At 40.0% G+C, this 20,180-nt stretch overlaps 1 protein-coding gene across 1 annotated transcript in view; it reads right to left on the minus strand.

The window, feature by feature from the left end:
* Positions 1-19,832, minus strand: part of PFDN1 (prefoldin subunit 1) — a 66,433-nt gene extending 46,601 nt beyond the window's left edge. Inside the window, exons 1-2 of the mRNA XM_005661736.2 lie at positions 19,684-19,832; positions 16,473-16,639 (exon numbers count right to left, since the gene is read on the minus strand). Of these exons, the coding sequence (XP_005661793.1) occupies positions 16,473-16,639; positions 19,684-19,716 (200 nt within the window). The 5' untranslated portion in view covers positions 19,717-19,832. The remainder of the gene's footprint in view (positions 1-16,472; positions 16,640-19,683) is intronic.

The following is a 20,180-nucleotide window of genomic DNA, read 5'->3' on the forward strand; positions in this document are numbered from 1 at the left end:
CAACTAGTATCCATGAGGATGTAGGTTGGATCCCTGGCCTTGCTCAGTGGGTTAAGGATCCGGCATTGCCGAGAGCTGTGGTGTAGGTCACAGACACAGCTCAGATCTGCTGTTGCTGTGGCTGTGGCATAGGCTGGCAGCTGTGGCTTTGATTTGACTCCTAGCCTGGAAACTTCCACATGCTGCAAGTGCGGCCCTAAAAAGCGGAAAAAAAAAAAAAAAAAAAAAAAAAAAAATGCCCACACACCCAAAGCAATCTACAGATTCAATGCAATTTCTAACAAAATTCCAAGGGCATTTTTCAAAGAAACAGAATGATCCTAAAAAGTATATAGAGCCATAGAAGACCCTTATAAAGACAAAGCAATCTTGAGCAAGGACAGAGTTGCAGGCATCATTGTCCCCAATTTCAAACTTTTTTACAAAGCCATAGTAATCAAAACAGTATGGTATTGGCATGAAAAACAGATATGCAGATCAATGGAACAGAATAGAGAGCCCAAGGAGTTCCAGCTGTGGCACAGCAGGTTATCGATCTGGCATTGTCTCTGTGGTGGCATGAGTTTGATTCCTGGCCCAGCATGATGGGTTAACAATCTGGCATTACCACAGCTGTGGCAAGGTGACAGCTGCAGCTCGGATTTAATCCCTGGCCTAGGAACTCCCATATGCCACAGCTGCAGCAAAAAAAGAAAAAGAAAAAAAAAAAAAAAAACATGGCGAGCCCAGAAATAAACCTATGCATATGTAGCCAATTAATTTACTACAAAGGTACCAAAAATATACAATGAAAAAGGACAGTCTCTTTAATAAACAGTGGTGGAAAATTAGACAGGCACATGCAAAAGAATGAAACTGGACCACTGTCTTACATCATACACAAAAATTAACCTAAAACGGCTTCAAGACTCAAATGGAAGACATGAAATCATAAAAATCCTAGAAGAAAACCCAGGCGGTAAGCTCCCTGACACTGGTCTTGGTGATCATTTTTTAAATTTGACACCAAGAGTAAAGACAAAAAAAAGCCAAACTAAACAAGTAGGACTATACCAAGCTAAAAAACTTCTGCACAGCAGAAGAAACCATCAACAAAATGAAAAGGCAACCTATGAAATGGGAGAAAATATTTACAAATCATGTATCCTATAATGGGTTACTATCCAAAATATATAAAAACCCATTCAACACAACAACAATAACAAAACAATCTGATTTTTAAAATGGGCAGACAATATGAATTGACATTTTTCCACATAGCTGACCAACAGGTACATGGAAAAGTGCTCAACATCACTAACCATTAGAGGAATGCAAATCAAAACCATAGTGAGATTTTATCTCACACCTGGCAGAATGGCTGTTATAAAAAAGACAAGAAATCAGCAGTTCCCACTGTGTTGCAGTGGGTTAATGATCTGGCTTGTTTCTGTGGAGGTGCCAGTTCGGTCCCCAGTGCAGCAGAGTGGGTTAAGAATCAGTTATTGATGTATAATGTCATATATGAATTGTATCTCAGCTGGGGTGTAGGCTGCAGCTCTGGGTTGGATTCAGTCCCTGGCCTGGGAACTTTGGCAGGGGAGGCAAAAACAAACAAAAAAAACAAAAAACAAAACCAAGAAATAGCAAGTGTTGGTGAGGATGTGGAAACAGGGATCTCCTGTGCACTGTTGGTGGAAATGTAAATTGATGCAGCTACTATGGAAAACAGTATGAAGCTTCCTCAAAATTAAATTACTTACTTACTGGGTATTTATCTGAAGAAAATGAAAACTCAAAAAGATATACGACTTTATACATATGCACACCCCCAAGTTCGCTACGGCATTATGTACGACAGGCAAGACGTGGAAGCAACCTCATCATCCCTCAATGGATGAATATATATATAGAAAATAGGGAATACAGTTAACAGAATATTAACTACTAAAAACAGAGAAATCTTGCCATTACCAACAACATGGATGGAAACTTGAGGGCCTTATGTTTAGGGAAATAAGTCAGAAAGTGAAAGACAAATACTGTATGAACTTACTTATCAGTGGAATCTGAAAGAAAAAACACCAAACCCATAAATACAGGAACAAATCAGTGGTTGCCAGAGGCGAGAATGGACAAAATGGGTGACCACAAGATACAAACGTCCAGTTTTAAAATAACTAAGTTATGGGGATGTAATGGACAGCATGGTTACTACAGTTAATACTATACTGTATATGTGAAGGTTATAACAGCGTAAATCTTAAAAATTCTCATCACAAGAAGGATTTCCCGTTGTGGCACAGCGGAAACGAATCTGACTAGGAACTATGAGGTTGCAGGTTCAATCCCTGGCCTCACTCAGTAGGTTAAGGATCCAGCGTTACTGTGAGCTATGGTGTAGGTCCCAGATGCGGCTCAGACCTGGCGATGCTGTGGCTGTGGTGGAGGCCGGCGGCTGTAGCTCCGATTCAACCCCTAGCCTGGGAACTTCCACATGGCCCAGGTGCGGTCTAAAAAAAAAAAAAAAGAATTAAAGGAAGACATGAACTTAATAGCACATCACCTCACAGCTGTCAGAATGGTTATCATCGAATGAACACAAGAGTTCCTGCTGTGTGGTGCAATGGGATTCGTAGTGTCTCTGCAGTGCCAGGATGCAGGTTCCATCTTTGGCCCAGCACAGTGGGTTAAAGGATCCAGCACTGCTGCAGCTGTGGCATAAATTGCAATTGAGGCTCATATCTGATCCTTGGCCCGGGAACTCCATATGCTGCAGGGTGGCCAAAAACACACACATACACACAAATAGGGAGTTCTCTGGTGGCCTAATGGTTAGGACTCAGCACTTCCACAGCTGCAGCCTCGGTTCAATCCCTGGTCTCGGAACTGAAATCCCACATCAAGCCACTGCATATGATGGCCAAAAAAAAGAACACAATTAACAAATGTTGGAGAGGATATGGAGAAGTGGAGAAAAGGCAACCCTCATATACTGTTGAGAGAATATAAACTGGTGCAGCCACTATGGAACAGTATGGAGGTTTCTCAAAAACCAAAAACAGTACTACCATAGGACCCAGCAATTCTACTCCTGTGTAAATATTTGAAAAAAAGAAAAACACTAAAAAAACACACTAATTCCAGGAGTTTCCTGGTGGCTCAGTGGGTTAAGGATCCAGCATTGTCACTGCTGTGGCTCAGGTGCAACTGCTGGTTCCAAAATTTCATTATGCAGGTGCAGCCCCCCAAACCAAACAAACACTAATTCCAAAAGACACACACATCCCAGTGTTCATAGCAGCATTATTTACAATCATCAAGGTATGAAAGTAACCTGAGGGTCCATCCACAGATGGTAAAAGGTGGGAGGATATAGACGTACGTACACACACACACACACACACAGAATATTACTCAATCAGGAGTTCCCGTCGCGGCTCAGTGGTTAACGAATCCAACTAGGAACCATGAGGTTGCGGATTCAATCCCTGGCCTTGCTCAGTGGGTTAGGGATCCAGCATTGCCATGAGCTGTGGTGTAGGTTGCAGACGCGGCTCGGATCCCGTGTTGCTGTGGCTCTGGCGTAGGCCGGCGGCTACAGCTCCGATTCGACCCCTAGCCTGAGAACCTCCATAGGTCACGGGTGCGGCCCTAGAAAAGGCACCAAAAAAAAAAAGACCAAAAGAAGAAAAAAAAGAATATTACTCAATCATAATAAGAATGAAATTTTGCTACTTGGAGCAAGATGGATGGACCTGGGTATTATTCTAAGTGAAATAAATCAGAGAAAAACAAATACTGTATGATATCATTTATATGTGGAATCTATAAAATATAAAAACTAGTGAATATAACAAAAAAGAATCAGACTCACAGACATAGAGGACAAACGGTAACATAGCGGTTACCAGTGAGGAGAAGGAAGAAAGGAGGGGCGGTATCAGGGTATGGGATTAAGAGCGACAAACTATTAGCTATCGAGTAAGATAAAAGGACATATTGTACAACACTGGGAACACAGCCAGTATTTTAAAATAACTATAAATTGTAATCACTATTACTGGACGCCTGTAACTAATACTATAATCCACTATATTTTCAATTTTTTAAAAAAAGGTATTAAAAAAGAGGCAAGTGCTAGAGTTCCCGTCATGGCTCGGCAGTTAATGAACCTGACTAGTATGTATGAGGACGCGGTTTTGATCCGCGGCCTTGCTCAGTGGATTAAAGATCCGGTGTGCCATGAGTTGTGGTGTAGATGGCAGACGCAGCTCAGATCCCACTGCTCACTCACCTAAGTCCCAAACCTACAGCTAACCTCCATATCCCCAGATTCCCAATTTATCACTGCAACTCCCCGCTTTCTTTCATACTGACCCTCTTCCTCTCCATCCCACTTCTGCCATCTTAATTTGTGGCCTTGAACTACTTCAAAAGCTTCCTACCCGGACTCCCTGATTTAACTCTCCCTAATTCAGCTTAAAAATCTTACCAACAGTTTTCATGTAGTGGCTACTATGATCACTGCTGATGATGTTAGCAGATGCTACTCGTTGGCTACCCAATATCAGTTCCTCTTTCTTGGTTAACAGAGCCCCAATTTTGTGTTTTTGTTTTTGTTTTTTTGGTCTTTTCTAGGGCTGCGCCCTCGGCATATGGAGGTTCCCAGGCTAGGGATCCAATTGGAGCTGTAGCTACTGGCCTATACCACAACTCACAGCAATGCCAGATCCTTAACCCACTGAGCGAGTCCAGGGATCGAACCTGCAGCCTCATGGTTCCTAGTCAGGTTTGTTAACCACTGTGCCACGACGGGAACTCCTGAGCCCCAGTTTTGTTTGAGTAGCTTCCACAGTCAAGGACTCAGGGAGGTGATTCCTGTGGTAAACCATGATTGGTTTTACACAACTGCAGCAGTTCCATCTCCCAAGATTTAAGCCAAGCATGAAGCTCAGTTCTTATCATGAAATGTGAAGGGCAGTCATTTTGAAGACTTCTGTGAAGGAGTTCCCTGGTGGCTCAGTGGGTTAAGGATCTGGTATTGCCACTACTGTGGCTCTGGTTGCTGCTGTGGCACAGGTTCAATACTTACCCTGGAATTTCCACATGCCACAGGAACAGCCAAAAAAAAAAAAAAAAGAAAGTCAGCTGGGAAAGAATTCTTTGCTTCAACAAACATGCCACAAAAACCAAAAATGACACAAAAACCACAATACTTTCACACTCTGGATGTTGTCACATGTAAATGGAATCCTTGGAAGCCCAGCAACCAACCTGAAGATGAAGCTGGCAAGCACAGGGAGGAGGGCAGCGCTATGAGTACTTAACCAAGTAGGACTAAAAGCCAACGTACAGTACCTGAGGAGGAATGATATGCACAACATGGATTAATCTCAGAAGTGCTCTGCTTAGTGAAAGAAGCCACAAGAGGACACATTCTACAATGATTCTATTTCTATAGTCCATATAAAGTTCTGAAACAGGCAGAAGTAATCTATAGGATAGAAATCAGATTATCAGTTGCCTAGAGAATTTGGCAGAGTATAGGATTGACTCGGAAGAAGCAAGAAGGAATGTTTCAAGGTGATGAAAATGCTCCATACCGTGGTTAGAGGGGTGGTTACCTTGGCCAAAATTCATCCAACTCTACTCTTAAAATGAATGTGTTCTACTATACATTAAGTTATAGTTCAATAAAGTTGATTTACAAAAGATAATTAGGACTATATAGTATGCCAGATGGTTATAAGTTCTAGGAGAAAAATAAAGCCAAAAAAGAGTCAGTACAGGAGGCAAGTAGGTGGGAGGCGGAGGTATGCGTATACTAATGTTAAGTAGGGTGTCACGAGAGGCCGCCATGCCTTCTGAGTAAAGACCTGAAGCAGCAGAAGGTATAAGCCACACAGACATCTGGAAGAAGGTGGCTTCATTCACAAAGACTAGCAAATACAAAAGCCTTTGATTGTTTTAACTAATAAAAACATAAAAGCCATCTGCAGGTTTTTGGCTAGAGTAATGTGTCTTATGTTTTAAAAGGATCACTTTGGCTGCTTAGTTGAGAACAGCTATAAAGTGCTAAGGATGGAAACAGGGAGCCGAATAAAAAGACAAATGCAATAATCCAATGGTAGTTTAGACCAGGTTGGGGTTAAGTAAAAATGTTCAGATTCTGGGCAAAATTTAAACAGAGCCTTTGCTTACAGACTGAAAGTAAGATTGAAGTAGAGAAGTCAAGGATGATGTCATGATTTGGAAGAACTAGAATAGAAAAGCCATTTGCTCAAACAAGAAAGACTGAGGGAGGAACTGATTTACTTGTAAATAACAAGAATTTTATTTTGGCAAAGTTAGTTTTGACATGCCCATCAGACTATCAAATGGACATGTAAAGAAGGCAGGTGGGGAGTTCTATCGTAGCTCAGCGGTTCACGAACCCGACTAACATCCATGAGGTTGAGGGTTCGATCCCTGGCCTTGCTCAGTGGGTTAAGGATCTGGTGTTACCACGAGCTGTGGTGTAGGTCGAAGACACGGCTTGGATCCCGTGTTGCTATGGCTGTGGTATAGGCCGGTGGCTACAGCTTCAATTCAACTCCTCGCCTGGGAACCTCCATAAGCCATGGGTGCGGCCCTAAAGAGACCAAAAAAAAAAAAAAAAAAAAAAACCAGAAGGCAGGTGGATATACACAAATCTGGAATTCAGGGACGGGCTCTAACCCAAGATAAAATGCTGGGAGTTGTCACTATATATAAAAGCATTTAAGAGATAAGCCTGGATGAGATCACTAAGAAATCAAGTATACAAGAGAGAAGAAAAAAATCCAAAGGCTGAACCAAGCCCTGAGGTCACTGTAATACCTGGAAGTGGAGAAGCAAAGCAAACAGTAAAGGAGACTGAGGAGCAATGGCCAATGAAATGAAGAAAACCAGGAGGTATACTCCAAAAGGCAAGGGAAGAAAGTCCATCAAGAAGGAAAGAAAGATAAACTACTACATGCCACACATAAGTCAGAAAAGATGAGTTCTGGGAACTCACCAGAATTATTTCAAAGCATGGGCCCTTCAGGAACCCAATCGCAGGTAAACATCTCTTGTTCCAGATGCGGAGCTCCCTCGCTACTAGGTTCCACTTGTGCTAATTAAAAACCACAGTGTATTTTTAAATCACACTATGACTTCTGAAAAAGAAACAGTAGTATGTTAATCTATTTTAAACCTGGCACTTATTTTTGGTCACTATTTGGTATTCTAAGTATTCTGGTAAATAATCACCTCTGATGTTTACCACTTTCTGGCCTCATCAAATGCCAAACATTTCCACACAAAAGCTTCAAGCCATGCTCCAACTTCTTCCAAGATGTGACCTTTATTTTCCTAGTAGGTTAAAATATAGCACTAAATAAACTATAACCACTAGAAAATAATAATTTAAAAAATTACTGGAGTTCCTGTCACGGTGCAGCAGAAACGAATCCAACTAGGAACCATGAGGTTATGCGTTCAATCCCTGGCCTCGCTCAGTGGGTTAAGGATCCAGCGTTGCTGTGTGCTGTGGTGTAGGTCACAGACATGGCTAGGATCTGGCATTGCTGTGGCTGTGGCCTAGGTTGGCAGCTATAGCTCTGATTAGACCCCTAGCCTGGGAACCTCCATATGCCATGGGTGTGGCCTTAAAAAACAAAACAAACAAACAAAAATTACTATCCAATGAGTATTGAAGGACACAAACAGTACAGAACACTCCTGGTACCAAAACAGAACAGAAAGGCAGAGAGAAATATAAACATATTTTGGCACAAGGGCAAGGGACTCAGGCATACACATATAGGATACATACTGCCATCCAAATCTTTCAACTCTGAGCCAAACAATGTAAAAAAAAGGCTTGGCTTAGGGCAGTCATGCTCCTATCAATTTAAAGATAGATTTGCAATACTGGGTTCCTGCTGCCGTGCAAATTTTGATATAAGAACACTTAAAATCCTCTTCAAAGCCATCCAAGTAACCTGGTCCATTTCAAGGTAACTGATCTTCCTTAGAACAAGAAGTGGTAGACCTCTTTGTTTATGGCCAGGAAAATAAGATAACATTCTCCCAGAAATGCCTGTTCAAACCTAAATTCTAAAAATAAAGTGGGCATACATTCTTTACAAAACCACAGACACTAATGGTGCACGCAAAACACTGCAATTCTAATTATTCCATCTGGGCAAAGGATATTTGTAATTCACAGCAACTTCTGATATAAGTGACAAGAAAGAAAAGGGTAACAGTAAGTTATCACCAAGTGTGTATGCATATAAAGATGGACTGACTCGTACCTTCTAGGCCAATCATTTTTCCGAGTTCCTTTTTGGATGGCTCACTAAGTAGACTCTGTTTCTTGACATGAACATTTTAGTCCTCTCTCAAACAGATTAGATGGCAAGTTGTTCCTAAATTTGCCACTATGAGATAAGTAGCAGCTAAAATCAGAAAAATCTTGGTACAGCTTACAAGTGATTGTTTTTTACTTCAAATTCAGCTAGAGTTGAGTCAGTTAAAGAACCCAAATCCCCAATGACAAAGTAATGAAGTTCAAGATTACTGCTATCTTTATTTTTTTTATTTACATGGGAACAACAAGGTAACTTTTTACCCTTCCCTCAGTTAGCCACATTAATTCTTGCTTATTATCAATTGGGATATATTATAGCATCCTCTTGTGTTATAGAATAATTTGCTACTTTCATGCAAGGAAAGCAGATTTCAAAAAAAAAAAGTCAGGCCTTTTGATGTTAGGAAATGCAGAAGCAAAGTCTTCCAAGTAATGGTAACAAAACGAATCAATTACACTTATGTCTTCTAAATAAGTTTGAGTCTAAACTAAGCAACTTTAAGCAAGGACAAATTAGGAGTTCAGGTTGTGGCTCAGTAACAAACCAGACTAGTATCCATGAGGACAGGGGTTCAATCCCTGGCCCGGCTCAACGAGTTAAGGATCTAGTGTTGCTGTGAGCTGTGGTGTGTAGGCCACCACTGTGGGTTAGATCTGGCATGGCTGTAGCTATGGTGTGGGCCTGCAGCTGCAGCTCTGGTTCAACAACTAGCTTAGGAACTTTCACATACCACTGGTACAGCCCTAAAAGGGGTAGTGGGGGGGGGGCAAATTAAATAAAAATATTTTAGCATGTTTGTATATCCCAAGTTAAGCATTACAGACTTCTTCCTCCTTTCATACAATAGACTTCTAATTAGCATAACTTTTTTTTTTTTTAACTTCCAGTGTTTCAGAGAGATTGTTTGGATTCTGAAGGACATGGGAGGGGAAGAAAGAATTATTACAAGTACTCTTCTGCAGAAGAAACATGGCTATGTAATTCCTACACAAATGTCTGTTAACTTCCCCGGCATAAAAACAGTGATGTCATTCTAAATAGCAGTCAGCAGTTACAATCAACACCGAGTTTTTAAATCACTGACAGCTCAAGGAAATTAAAAATATTACTCAAAAACCTCCCCTCCCTAGAGTACTACATCTGCGGAAGAGGAGACTATGCCCAGCTGAGGCTACATACGTACTCAGCATCAACAAAACCGAAGTCATTTTTCCCTACACAACAGGAAAAGATGTTTTCCCCCTTAGAGCTCTGAGCAATCAAAGTCATGACTTTATACGGCTCTATATAAAAACACACGAAGGGTGGGTCATATTAGCAAAAGCAGCTCAATACCAAATCTCTTCCTTTAAAATAAAATCCAAAAAATGACTAAAAAATTCCTTCTTACCTCTGAAAATTATTTTATCTTTGCTTCATTTTCTCCAATCTAAAATACAGATTAATACCTTTAAAGATAATATAAAAGGAGCTTATAAATGTGAATTGCTATGTGGCTCTCACACCAAAAGTAACCTGCATTTTTTTTTCTCCTACAGGAAGCATTAAATAAATTATCCAAACTTGGTTCCAGAAAGAACAACATAAACTATTTTTCCTATATCAATAATACTTATGACCAATGTTTAATACACCAAGATACGTGGTTTACAGCCTAATCTCTTAGGAATAAAATAGTGCACAACTATATCATCAGCTTTAAAATTACTTCAAATTGACTGGAAAACCACCTCTACGGCAACAGGAAACTGTAAAATGGTTCCAAAACTTGAGGTAGCAATGACTATACTCCTTTCTATTAATATTTAACATAGCCAACCTTAGACAAACTGCAAATGTTTCATCTTGGCTTTTCTAAATGTCACAACTCAAATGACAAGTCAACATTCACACTAACAATTAAAATCTCAACAAAAGCAACATAATATTTTAAACAAAGGGCACTTCAACCAAGCTGTCACCCAATTCAGATTTCTACATCCTAATTAGTTGAAAAACTGCTCGGTATTTAGATTTTTTGTTGTTGTTGTTAATTTTATTTCCTATCAGGAACGTAGCTACTGTTTTCATTTTCTACCTGTGCCACATTTATCTTAAGTTTTATACTTTTGGATCTTTCAATCACTAGAGATCAACCATCAAATTACTTCAACAAGTAGAAATAGCAACACTGCTCCCAAAGAGCAATTTCTGCATTGCTAGACACTTATCTAGTTGGTAGATTTATACCATTGTTCATTCTTAGTTCCTTAAATGTAAAAAATATCTGCAGAATGGTAGCATACTGCTAAATTAGTTTAAATATGGTACAAAGTTATTTTTAGTTAGGTTCAAGTTTTAAAAAGGCACTAATCATTCTTCTCAAAGGCTAATCTACTCAAGTTCCTCCCATATTAAAAAAATAAAAAGCTTGATATTTATTTCTCTTAGAAAGCCCAGATGTTATTTATGTAATGCTTAAGCAAAAGAATATTAGGATAATGGACCTAACATCAAATTAGAGTCTGGATCATACCTATTGTTAATAAAAATAAATGTGACATTAATTCCAATGATGGCCTTTACAAACACTGTCATTGCTAAATGTCATCTATGTGCACTTTCAAATCTAATTCCAATTTTTAAAAAATACTCTTCTACTATGCAAAATTTAGGAAGAAAACTCCCATAAACCATTATAAACTGGTTGTTATTCACACACAAAAAAGAAACAAACAAACATTCATGTAACATTTATTTAGGATCTGTGTCTATTCCCTCCTTGCATGCTAGAAAGATGCAAAGACAAACACTTCCAACTATTCAGACAGATCATTCCACAGTTGTAACTTTCATCATAGTTCTCAAAGCAGTATAGTGAGGTCAGCTCACAAACAGCTTAAGCAGCAAAACTAGAAATTGGTGGTAGTAGTATCAGGCTACATAACAGCCTCTCCAAAGAATATGAAGTAAGAGAACTAAAATGTGCTGGCAACAAGCCAAGAGACAGGATGGAATATATAGCTCTGAGCAACGAATATGTAGGGCTTACGGTATATACCAATTCATCATCTCTTACCCTGTAGCTTGATTTTCCTTGTTTTACCCCAAAACCAGCCATCTGTAAGAAGTACTTAACACCACAATTTTCTCCGTGCTCATGGCTGGAAAGGAATCTGGGCTTGCAATGACTTTGTAAACTAATCGCATACCCTAAAAAAAAAAACCTGACTTCCATCCTATGTGAGGATGGGGAAGGTAAAATACATAGAATTATATTGGTATTATTCTGCATAAAACAGCCTTTATTCTCTAAGGATTATACTGCCCCCAAAGTAATTCTAAAGGCTTGGGTTTTTCTACTTTGTTAGTTCTGACCACCTCTGCAACTGGTTGGCATTCAGAATTAGTCAAACTTCTCAATAGATTTAATGAAGAATCCTGTCAGGTCAAAGGACCTGATTTTGGTCATAAACAATTCCTTCGACCTTAGCTAAAAAAAATTTTTTCCCCCTCTTTTTGGCTGCCCCTCAGCATACGGAGTTCCCTGGCCAGGGGTAAGATCCAAGTCGCAGTTGCAAACTATGCTGCAGCTGTGGCAATGCCAGATGCTTTAACCTACTGTGTCATGCCAGGGACTGAACCTGCATCCCAGTGCTGCAGATACACTGCTGATCCCACACCTCAGTGGGAACTCCAAAATATGTTACTTTTATCATTTCATCTTTATTGAATCATATATTAAAACAGCATAATAGGAGTCCCCTTGTGGAGCTCCCTCTGTGGTGCAGTGGGTTAAGAATCCAATTGCAGTCACTGTGCTGGGCCAGGTTCGATCCCTGGCCCAGCACAGTGGGTTAAAGGATCCAGTGTTGCCACAGCTGCACTGGTAGGTCACAGCTGCAGCTCAGATTTGATCCCTGGTCTAGGAACTTTCATATGGCCTGGATGCACCCATAAAAAAATAAAATAAAAAGTAGGAGTTGTCTGGTGGCACAATAGGTTAAGGATCACTGTAGCATCTTGGGTCACTGGCCCAGTAATTCCCATATGCCCCAGGAGCAGCTAATAAATAAATAAACAAACAGCATAATAAACTCCAATTCTTTGGTTTGTTTGTTTGTTTGTTTGTTTTTGGTCTTTCTAGGGCCACACCTGCAAAATGTGAAGTTCCCAGGCTAGGCATCGAATCAGAGCTGCAGCGCCGTCCTACACCACAGCAACAGCAACTTGGGATCCAAACCACGTCTTCAACCTACATGGCAGCTCACAGCAACACTGGATCCTCAACCCAATGAGCAAGGCCAGGGATGGAACCCACGTCCTCATGGATACTAGTCAGGTTTGTGACCACTGAGCCACAACAGGAACTCCTAAACTCCAATCCTTACTGACACTTTCTAAACATTTTCTTTCTAAAGAACCAAAAGAAAATGCAGTTATTTTAGACAAGAGAATCATATTCAATTCAAATCAATGTACATTTAATACCTATTTTGTGCCAGACATTATGCTGAGAACTGAGAAAACAAAAATAAATATGTATATGGTCTCAGAGAGCTGACAACATACTTGAGGAGACAATACCATTTCAAACTCTGTCCATTTCTGCCCTCTACCCCTACCCCCCAACCCCCCAGCCCCCCCACCCGCCCATGTGCTCTACTAACCACAGGAACAAAATTCCTGGTATCACTTAAAGTGTGAATAAGCTGCCAGGGAAGATGGAAAAATCTTGAGAAAAGATGAATTATGTCTTGAAGGATGCAAATTTCACAAGAGAAACTAGGATCCTGCAGCCCAAGGACAGAATTAGCAAAATCAAGAAAGCACAAAAACATGGCATGTGTGAGGAAGCCTATGCACCAAGGGTAGAGATAATAATTTGGGGTATATGTGCTACTACTCTTCTACCTCACCCCGAGACAGACATCACTAATCAATTAAAACATGTTTAAACCCACATGAGACTCAAATTCCTTCTCAAAGGTAACCCAAAACCAACGGATGGAGTTAAATCTATGAGATGAAATCTATGTGCTGACCTGAGAATAGAAAGAGTGGGATTTGAGGCTAGAAGGGTAAATTAAGGACAGGTTATGATAATGGTAAATGCTAGACCAATGAGTTTAGACTTTTTCCCATGGGCAAGTAAAGAAAAACAGAAGATTTTATGAAGGATAATGACGTGATCAATTCTGGCAGATGTATGAAGAAAGCATTTGGACCAAGAGAATAAAGACAGAAACAACAGTTAAGAAGCTATTACAATAGTCCAGAGCTAGACACAATGAGGCCTGAATTTCAGGGATGACATAAATCTACTGCAGGTTCTAAAAAAATTATACTGTTTTAGATTCCGTAATTATTGATTTTAAGACAACTGAGAAAATTTAGTATTCTAATTAAAACTTCCAAATAATATTAAAAAGGAAAAAGAAAAGTCAAATGAAGGTAAAGACTAGAATTAAAGAAGTGAATCACAATGATACTCAAGATTACTCAAGACTATAAATGCAGAAATAGATATTTCAGGTTTAGCATCAAGAAGGAGAACTCATGACCAGACTAATACTCAGCAAGTCTTTTCTTCCTGAGGGCACTAATACTCCAGCCAAACAATAAACACTACCTTACATGCCCCTACAAATGCAAGTTTCAAATTCACACCCCCCCAGTGAGATGCAGAAAATACAAAAGTCAAATTTAGAACCAGTCTGAAACCATTTAAGTATTCCACTTTATCTAAACATTTAAAACTACACATTTAAGAAGCATAATTTACATGAAACAAATCTGTAAACACATCTGTAGAACAGGGGTTCTACCATTAACTAATTTTTTTTTTTTTTTTTTTTTGCTTTTTAGGGCCGCACTTGCAGCACATGGAGGTTCCCAGGCTAGGGGTCGAATTGGAGCTACAGCTGTCAGCCTACACCACAGCCACAGCAACAAGGGATCTGAGCCACGTCTGCAACCTACACCACAGCTCATGGCAATGCCGAATCCATAACCCACTGAGCAAGGCCAGGGATTGAACCCACATCCTCATGGATCCTAGCTGGGTTCATTACTGCTGAAACACAGCGGGAACTCCACCATTAACTAATTCATATCCCAGTCTTTAAACTCTACAGTTCTTTGTGTGGAATACAACATATATGGAGCACTTTGGGCAGTACGCAAAAAAAGTAACTCTCCTATCATTTCTGCAGAATGTTTAATAAATTAAATTATTCTAATAAAAAATTAAAACTTCACTGTAGATCGAAAGGACAAAGATAATCAAAGAATTTTTCTATTCTGGAAAGAGATTCTTTAGCTGTTTTGAACAAAGGCTAAAGTAATGATGTGAAATCCAAGTGCGACATTAACAAGCATGCTAGAAAAGCTTAAGACTTAAGGATATTCACATTAAGGATAAAATTATCCCATAGCAAATACAACAACACAGTTCACACTGCATAGACACATTCAAGGGTTCTACTCTGTCCTCATTCCAATTTGTGTCCCAATAACACACTCTCAGAATCTCCTTTTAAAACAAGCTAAAATGAAAAATATGAACTCTGGAGATAAAATTTATTTGTGGTATATTATTTATTCTGAGAAAGCAAATCAGTTTATCATATTCTATCTCTTTTCCAGAAAGATATGGATTAGCTAGTCAAGAGTAGGATCTATTTCTCATGATGTCATTCCAAAGCCATTACTAAATGTTACACATGTTATGCTTCCTTCCAATCAATCACAAAACAAGTCATCCTAAGACTGAGGTCAAATTCCTTTCTAACTAAAAGATCTCCAAACTTAAGTAATGGTCCACTTAGTAAGTAATATTCAAAGACCAAAATTCAGAAAACCCTCCTCCTGTACCTCTCTTACTTATTTAAAGAAAAAAAAAAAAAAAAAAAAATCTGTCTCTTTGAGCTCATTGTGATGGAATGTGACCTGTAGCTAAGGGCTTCTCCATTCCTATTTAACTACTTAGAAAACAAAAAGCAGGTCTATTTTTTCTCAAAAGAGTAATTTTTTTTTTTTTTTTTTTGGTCTTTTTGCCTTTTCTAGGGCCGCTCCCGCGGCATATGGAGGTTCCCAGGCTAGGGGTCAAATCGGAGCTGTAGCCGCCGGCCTACACCAGAGCCACAGCAACGCAGGATCCGAGCTGCATCCGAGACCTACACCACAGCTCAGGGCAATGCTGGATCCTTAACCCACTGAGCAAGGCCAGGGATAGAACCCTCAACCTCATGGTTCCTAGTCGGATTTGTTAACCACTGCACCACGACAGGAACTCCCATAAGGGTAATATATTTTTAAAAGGAAAAAAGTGAAATGTAGGTGGTTAATCATATAATAATAATTAGAACAATAGGTAAATTGATTTACTAGATTTCTCATGTATGACAGAATGAGTGTATTTAAATGACAACTGAGTATTTTTATTTCACAACACTAGTCAAACAACTAAAAGATTTATAATGTGAATGACTACTAATAATTAGGTTGCTAAGGGGAGGTTAAAACTACAACTGCTTAAATCAATCTTCACCCATAAAACTACTATAAACATCTTTTCATAACAAATCATGTTTTTATCATTCAAGTTACACGCTTATGTACGTAAGTAGAGAGAAGAACAGGGAAATAAATATTTTAAAAATGTACTTCAAAGTTAAAAATTAGGAGTTCCCATTGCGGCTCAAAGGTTAATGAATCCGACTAGGAACCATGAGGTTTCGGGTTCCATCCCTGGCCTTGCCCAATGAGTTAAGGATCCAGCATTGCCCTGAGCTGTGGTGTAGGTCTCAGATGCAGCTCAGATCCTGCGTTGCTGTGGCTCTGGTGTAGGCCGGCGGCTACAGCTCCGATTTGACCCCTAGCCTGGGAACCTCCATGTGTCGTGGGAGCGGCCCTAGGAAAGGACAAAAGACAAAAAAAAAAAAAAAAAAAGAAAGAAAAAAATTAAAGACATCAGTTTCTCATTTAAAAAAAAAAAAAGAAGATATTGACTAGACAATCTTTAAAGCTACTCTGATATTTTAATTTAAATTTTAAAGTGAACAAATTTTACAATTTAATCCAGACAAAACCTCTTCCAAGATAACCCCCTTAAGGATATATTTTACTTACATTCTTCCTACACCTTCATACATGTTGGTCTCATCTACCAAAGTCATAATCTCCGTATCTGTAAGATGTGCATGCTTTTTTGTCCTGTTGAGCTGTTCAATCTGTATGTCTGCAAGCTTCACCTTCTGTTGAGTGTCAATAACTTTAGCTTGAAGCTCTGTGAAGGCCTTAAAAAAAAAAAAAAAAGTCCTTGATTTAGTAAGTGAAACATTTTACAGAAAATATTTAAGTCAAATTTAAACATATTAAAATAAAGCCTGCTGAGACAAAGTTATAAAATTTGATGTTTGTTACCTGCGCAAACATCAATAAACGTTCATATAATTATAAATGATCAAGCCACTATGCTAAATATTCTTGACTCTTGAACAACTCAAGGCTTAGGGGCACTGACTCTCCATGTTGTCAAAATGCTGAGTACAGGAGTTTCCTCCTGGCTAGGAGGTTAAGGATCTGGAGTTGTCACTGCTGTGATTCTGGTTATAGCTGTGGAGCACATTTAGTCCCTGGGCTAGAAATTTCCACATGCCTTAGGCATGGCCAAAAAAAAAAAAAAATCCCAGTGTAATTTACAGCTGACCCTCCATATAGCAGTTCCTCTGTATCCTTGGTTCTACATCTGGATTTCAACCAATCACACAGTGTGTGGTACTGTAGTAATACCTTTAAAAATCTATGTACAATTGGATCCCCGCAGTTTAAACCTGTGTTGTTCAAGGGTCAACTGTTTTGAATTTACCCAGTCCTCAAAAGATGCTGTCTATTTGAAGCAGCAGAACAAAGACATGGTAAATAATAAACATATCAAGTAGCAGGTACCCAAGGAGTAATATAGGCACTAAATGCAACAGTCAGCGGATGAAACCCAGAGATCCAAAACAAGAACCATAAATGTAACTACTCACTACATTTATATTTTACAACTAGTTTTCAAAGCACTTTCCCACATTTTTTGAACTATTAATATGTAAATATTAATATGAGAACACTAATAGATGTAATAATAAATACCTCATTTACTCTTCTCAACAATCCTGAGTTAGGGCAAGCAGTTTCATCACCACAGCTTATAAATTAAGTAACTAAATGTTTGAAAGAGATATAAATGACTTGCACATGGTTGAACAACTAAGAGGTCTAAAAGTGAGCTCTTAAGTCCATTTCTTGACTTCTAGTTCAAAAACCTTTCCGTTCTGCTGTCTATAGTAATATTCAGAAAATGCATATTTTAAGAGAAGGACAAAAAAGAAAATATTTGAAACACTGGAAGAAGAATTATATCATGACAGAGGCACACACCAAGCCAAATCTGACCCTTGGGTACCCTTAACTCAAAAAGCTCCTAGGTACTCTTGTTGAAGAGCCTAGAATGACTTTCACATCCTGTCAAATTTATGCCTTAATACTTGAATAATAATTTTTGTGGCTGCAATGCATGGCAAAAGCTGCTATTTAACTTCTACTCTGGCTTTGTTCTCACCTACTAGTAAGGTTTCAAAATTTTGTTTAGAGTTAGAGGAGGTGCCTAAAATGTCCTACTTGTCTCCACTCAAAAAAAAAAAAAAAGACCCGAGCTCCCACTGTGGCGCAACGGGACCAGTGGAGTCTTGGGAGCCACTGGGATGAGGGTTCAAACCCCACCGGCACAGTGGATTAGGGATCCAGCATTGCTGCAGCTGCAGCTGAGGTCGCAGCTGTAACTCCAATCTGATCCCTCGCCTAGGAGCTCCATATGCTGTGGGGTGGCCAAAAATGACCAAAAAAAAAGACATTATAAAGACATTAGAATATCCTTAAACAAGTTTTTTTGAGTTAATTTCACTGGTTGTCAAAGCTACCCAATTCAAGTCTGTACTCATTTAAGTCTATAATCGTTTAAGTCTGTAATCAATTTGTCTGCAATCAATTTAAGTCCGTAACATTTTCTTAGTTTGCATTCATTGCCCACAGGTTTCCTAGCAACAAATTCAAATAATACTGAGGTAAACCCATTCACAGCTGTACTCTATTGTTGGCTCTTTCACTAAACCCTGACTTAATTTGAACAGAAAAAAAAAAAAAGGAGGGGGGCTTTTAGGATGCTTTACGACACAGTTTGCTAAGGAACCTAGTATATTGTTAAAGCTAAGATGGGACAGCATTAGAGACCACGTAAAGACTAAAGATACAAGTTTCGAAACAAAAATGGCAAAAAGGACATACACAAATCCTCAGAGCAATAGTAAACAGCTTTGCTTATTGGGTGCAAAAGCTATTTCACCTGCCCTATGTCTGACACAAAGGTTGACCGGAATGGTTTTAGTACAAGATGCCCTTCTGAAGTACCTAAACTAATGGCCAAAAGGCGGGAAGGCAGAAAATATTGGATTCTGATCCTAACCATGGCCTGAGTCTTTTCTGTAACTGTTTTTATTTCTAGAAAAGTAAAAGTTTAGAGCAGATGAAGTCTAAGATCCTTTCCAATCCCCAACCCATCCCCCTCTCAAAAAAAAAAAAAAAAAAAGATATGCTTTTGAGTTGGTAGCGGTGTCACAATCCTGACAATTCTTTAAGTGGCAAAAACGTCTCTGAGTAACAACACATTTACAGGCAACTATGGGAAGGGAGAAACCCAATTCCTTCTGATACCGATTCCATTTAGAAAACTTTCACTAGACTTTGCTTCTTTTTTGACAAACCCTTTAAAAGGGGAGGGGTGGAGGGGCTAGGGAGGGAGCCAAACAGTGCTGAGAATATCTGATTTAAGAGTATGTCGCGACCTTAGAGGTACGGGATTGAAGAAGTGGCCTAAAAACACAGGTTGGACCTGGAGTTTGTCAAAGCAAATTAGGATGCAGAATTACGGATGCCTCAGCTCGGGCAAGCTGTCTCAAGGGGCTCCAACTTGAAACGCTCACTTCAGGCCTTACAATAGGACTGAAGGCTCCAAGAACAAGGAAAGGGCTCTGGAGCCCGGAACAAGGGACTCAAAACAGCTATCGGCCCGCCAGACTTAACCAGCCCCAGCCCTACCAGCTCTCTTCCAGCAAAGAGCTGCTCGCCCCGACTCCAGCCTAAGGCGACCCAGTCCCGCCTGAAGGACTCTGGGAAAGCATTCCCCAATGCCCTGGGACCTTCTTCCCTCCGCGGGACTTGGGTCTCACTCGATATTCTTGTCTACGGTCCCGTTAGCTTCCAAAGAGAAGCCTGCCTGCTCAAAACCCTCTTTTACCTTCTTCAACTCCAGATCCACGGGAGCCGCCATCTTGATTCCCTCTCTGCGCCTGCGCGCTGGGAGAAGGCCGGAAAGAAGGGTGGGGGAAGGGCGCGCCTTGGCGGATCGTCCCCTTTCCTTCTACGCCTGCGCAGGAGCCGAGCTGCTTGGTTTCCTCCGCTCTCCAGCGCTAGGAATCCCCCCTCCACCCAGAGAACCCTAGATTCCGATTAAAAGCACATGTTTCTCGTGACCTATAGGCTTGGCCTGTTTCTCCACATCCTTCCAGACACCGCACCACGCGCAGATTTCGTGCATGGTTTTAAGTATTTTTGACAAATACCTTAGTTTGTGCTGCTAAATTGAGATGTATGTAGATGAGGCCAAAACCTCTTCAGTCAGGGTCCCTGTGCTGTCAGGGAGGACAAAGAATCCCAGGAGTTTGCATCCTGGTGCAGAGGAAACGAATCGGACTAGGAACTATGAGGTTGCAGGTTCGATCCCTGGCCTGGCTC

This window comes from Sus scrofa, chromosome 2 (genome assembly GCF_000003025.6).
Source record: "Sus scrofa isolate TJ Tabasco breed Duroc chromosome 2, Sscrofa11.1, whole genome shotgun sequence".
Classification (NCBI taxonomy): Eukaryota; Metazoa; Chordata; class Mammalia; order Artiodactyla; family Suidae; genus Sus; species Sus scrofa.